The sequence below is a fragment of the Raphanus sativus genome, unplaced genomic scaffold, assembly GCF_000801105.2.
Source record: "Raphanus sativus cultivar WK10039 unplaced genomic scaffold, ASM80110v3 Scaffold4044, whole genome shotgun sequence".
Taxonomy (NCBI): domain Eukaryota; kingdom Viridiplantae; phylum Streptophyta; class Magnoliopsida; order Brassicales; family Brassicaceae; genus Raphanus; species Raphanus sativus.
In genome coordinates this window covers 5,090-8,765 of record NW_026619347.1, presented here as the reverse complement: position 1 = coordinate 8,765, position 3,676 = coordinate 5,090, and the positions used below count along the sequence as shown (strand labels likewise).

At 36.4% G+C, this 3,676-nt stretch overlaps 1 protein-coding gene across 1 annotated transcript; it reads left to right on the top strand.

Moving 5' to 3' along the window:
* Positions 1 to 1,423: 1,423 nt before the first annotated feature.
* LOC108806434 (NAC transcription factor 56-like) lies at positions 1,424 to 3,467 on the top strand. The gene is made up of 3 exons (XM_018578552.2): positions 1,424 to 1,913; positions 2,059 to 2,366; positions 2,521 to 3,467. The coding sequence occupies exons 1-3, from the start codon at positions 1,721 to 1,723 to the stop codon at positions 3,106 to 3,108; spliced, it is 1,089 nt and encodes a 362-aa protein (XP_018434054.1). The 5' UTR covers positions 1,424 to 1,720; the 3' UTR covers positions 3,109 to 3,467.
* Positions 3,468 to 3,676: the final 209 nt, after the last annotated feature.

Here is a 3,676-nt window from a genome sequence, read left to right as displayed (position 1 = left end):
ACATAAGAGATAAAGTATCTAATATGAGTTATGTTTTTAGAAATCTCCTGGTCAGAAGTCAAAACTGAAAAGTCATATAAAAGCTTCCTCATAGGACTAGGAGTCTGATTAAGTATGATATTAAAAGTTAGTAAATGTGCCTACCGTAACTATATCAGTGGCCGAAAGTATGCATGGTTATAATTGTTTTGTGACATTTGAAAAGAAAATTATACGAATAGATCAATAATAAAGTTATAAAAACTTAAAATCACATGAAATGGGCCGATTTGTTTGTTTCACAAAAAGATTATTATTTATTTATTTTTAATCTGGTGGTGCGATTATCTCAATAACAAAAGCGTGACATATGACATCGAAACGTAAAGCTTTTTTTTCCCACACCCACCCCGGCCATCCAATCCCACGTCATCAATTTGTTGCCTTCTATGGCAATTATATGGGTCCCACGTCTTCGACTGCCACGTATGAACATTGCTCGCACTTGGAATCCCACCTGTCGACTTTCCACTTGGAAGTTAACAAGTAACGGTGCCACACAGAACAAAAAATTAACCCAAAATTTTTTGGTGTAAAATTAATCCAATTTTTGCTATAGACTACAAAATGGAATTATAAAATTATCAAAACTACTTATTCATTTTGAAATTCTAATTTTAGCTTTACAAATTATAGTGATGTATAATAAGAGGATGTATCGGTTATTGGACTTATGTGTATTGTAATTTGTCATCGACTAACGAAGACAGCGATATATCTTGCTATTTTCATTTTCGTATATATTAATATATTTTCCTGTCAAAAAGATAAAATAAAAAATAGCAACAAATATCGTTTTCGATGTTAATTGCAGCCTCCTCTTCGTTGTCGTAGTTCGTCTTGTGGAGCCTATATATATGTATATATTTTATTTTTATTTTCAACTGTGGAGCAAATATGGATGCTTTTAATTTTAATCATATGGTTAAACTGTACTATTATCTATCAGATATGACTAATTTACCCTTAGACTCTGGTTAGTTTAGTAATTACAGAGACTCGACATGATTAGTCAGGCTTTGTATGTGTCGCATTGTCGCCACATTTTAGATCCTTTAGTGCAACCAATGCACACTAAAATCGGCTGAAATACTGGGGAATTCTGTACTTTACAAATAATCTTACAATAGTCGCTGATTAACATGAATTGTGTGAGCTTATTGATTTTCTAACTAGTGTTTGTGGTAATGTCAGAGTCGTTTCCAAAAACTACCTTGTCTGTCTTATATATATAAGATATTTTCTTAATGATGGTATCAATGTTAGGTTTTACATACTTCTTATCTATAACTTTGACAAATCGTTATGGTAAAGGCATCTAGATATATATTAAAATAAAAGATTCCACAAAAAGGGCTGCAAGGATTACAAACTTTAATTCCACAATATTCTACTAACAAAATTATTGTTTTGTATTTTAACCTAATCTACGCGCGGGTGTATTTATATATATGGAGAAAGAACAGAGGATTAAGCCCCCATAAACTGGCGTTTTATGCTGCCATTTAAAAGAATGGTAACGCCGCTGTGAAGCATTTTTCATCAAACCTAAAAAAAACAAATATCTAAGCGAAAAAAAAAGAAAGAGAGGGAATAATCTTTGATATGAGCTTCTCTTACAATCCTATAAACTAGAAAATTCTCTTGTATTAGATTTTCATCAACGGAGAAGGTTCTTGTAATGGAGAGTACAGATTCTTCCGGTGGTCCTCCGCCGCCGCCGCAGCCTAACCTTCCTCCAGGATTCCGTTTTCACCCAACCGATGAAGAGCTTGTCGTTCACTACCTCAAACGCAAAGCCGCCTCAGCTCCTTTACCTGTCTCCATCATCGCTGACGTCGATCTCTACAAGTTCGATCCATGGGAACTTCCAGGTAAAGAGGATCTCATCATCATCGTCCAAGTTTTACCCCTTTTTATGAGTTCTTTAAAAGTTTTAACTTTCTCCAGAGATCATTTTTGTGTGACGTATGATCTAAATTTTTTCTTTTTATTATTATTTTTTGTATATTATTGTAGCTAAGGCATCGTTTGGAGAGCAGGAATGGTACTTCTTCAGTCCTAGAGATCGCAAGTATCCGAACGGAGCTAGGCCAAACAGAGCTGCGACGTCTGGTTACTGGAAAGCCACGGGTACTGATAAACCGGTGCTTGCTTCCGACGGGAACCAAAAGGTCGGTGTGAAGAAGGCACTCGTCTTCTACAGTGGCAAACCTCCAAAAGGCGTTAAAAGCGACTGGATCATGCATGAGTACCGTCTCATCGACAACAAACCAAACAATAGACCACCAGGATGTGATTACGGCAACAAGAAAAACTCCCTAAGGGTAATGATTCATCGATCTTTAAAAATATTCTTCATATTTATATGAGTTCTTGATTTCTTGATATATTTTTTTCATATTTATGTGAGTTCTTGATTTCTTGATTTGTTTTTTGTTGATAGACAGTTTCTTGATTTCTTGATTATTTGTTACGTAGCTTGATGACTGGGTGCTATGTCGAATCTACAAGAAGAACAACGCGGGACGACACGTTGATAACGAAAAGGATCATGATATGATCGACTACATCTTCAGGAAAATCCCTTCAGGACTCAACCACAATGTCTCAAGATCAATGAACTTCTTCCCGGGGAGATTCTCCGGTGGTTACGGGATGTTCTCCGACGGTGATCCCGGTTTGTACGACGGAAGCGGCTTGATGTGCAGCAACGGAGCCGCCGATGCAGTCAATCTCAATGTCTGTAATGGTAATCCCATTGCCGAAGTTGTTGGTAACGGTTTAAACCCTGTTTCTTCCTCTGGAACGATGATGATGATGGCGAATCTGAAACGAGCTCTTCCGATGCCGTATTGGCCTGTAGCGGAGGAAGAGCATGATGTATCTCCGAGCAAACGGTTTCACGGCGTCGGAGGAGTAGGAGGAGGAGGAGACTGTTCGAACATGTCTTCGTCGATGGTGGAGGAGCCACCGCCACTCATGCAGCAGCAAGGTGGTGCGTTAGGGGATGGATTATTCAGAACGACGTCGTACCAGCTACCTGGTTTAAATTGGTACTCTACTTAAACCGGTGTGAGTGAAAAAAGGTTCTGGTGACAAGTGTCGGAATTGCAGAGTACGATTCTTTTCCGATTGGTGGGGTCATTTGCATTATATGATTTGAGATTTGTGTATATGTTTTTGGGTTAATTAATTGGGTCATAGGGGTTAGAGGAAGAGAGTGGGAGAAGTGAGGCAAAAATCATATAGAAACAAAAAAATATACAGTTTTCTTTAAATTAAATGTTGCAATGTAAAGATTACATATACTTAGATGTTTATATACAGATTGTGTAGATGCATATATAGTCTTCTCAATTATATTTCGAGAGTGTATTTTCTTGTAAACGAAATGATTGAAAAAAAAATAGTTGTGTAACTGTGAATTTTCTTCACTTACCCATGCAATTTTACTAGAATTAAAAGGATTGTATATCTATCCCCCAAAACCCCCTAAATTAATGTGAATATCTTAAAATTAAACAGGTAATATGTAACTGGATTTGAATATAAGTTGTTATTTTAAATAAAGTATGATATACTTTTTATTCATGTGATTTTTTTTGTTTGAAAAAAGGCTTCATATGATTATTTC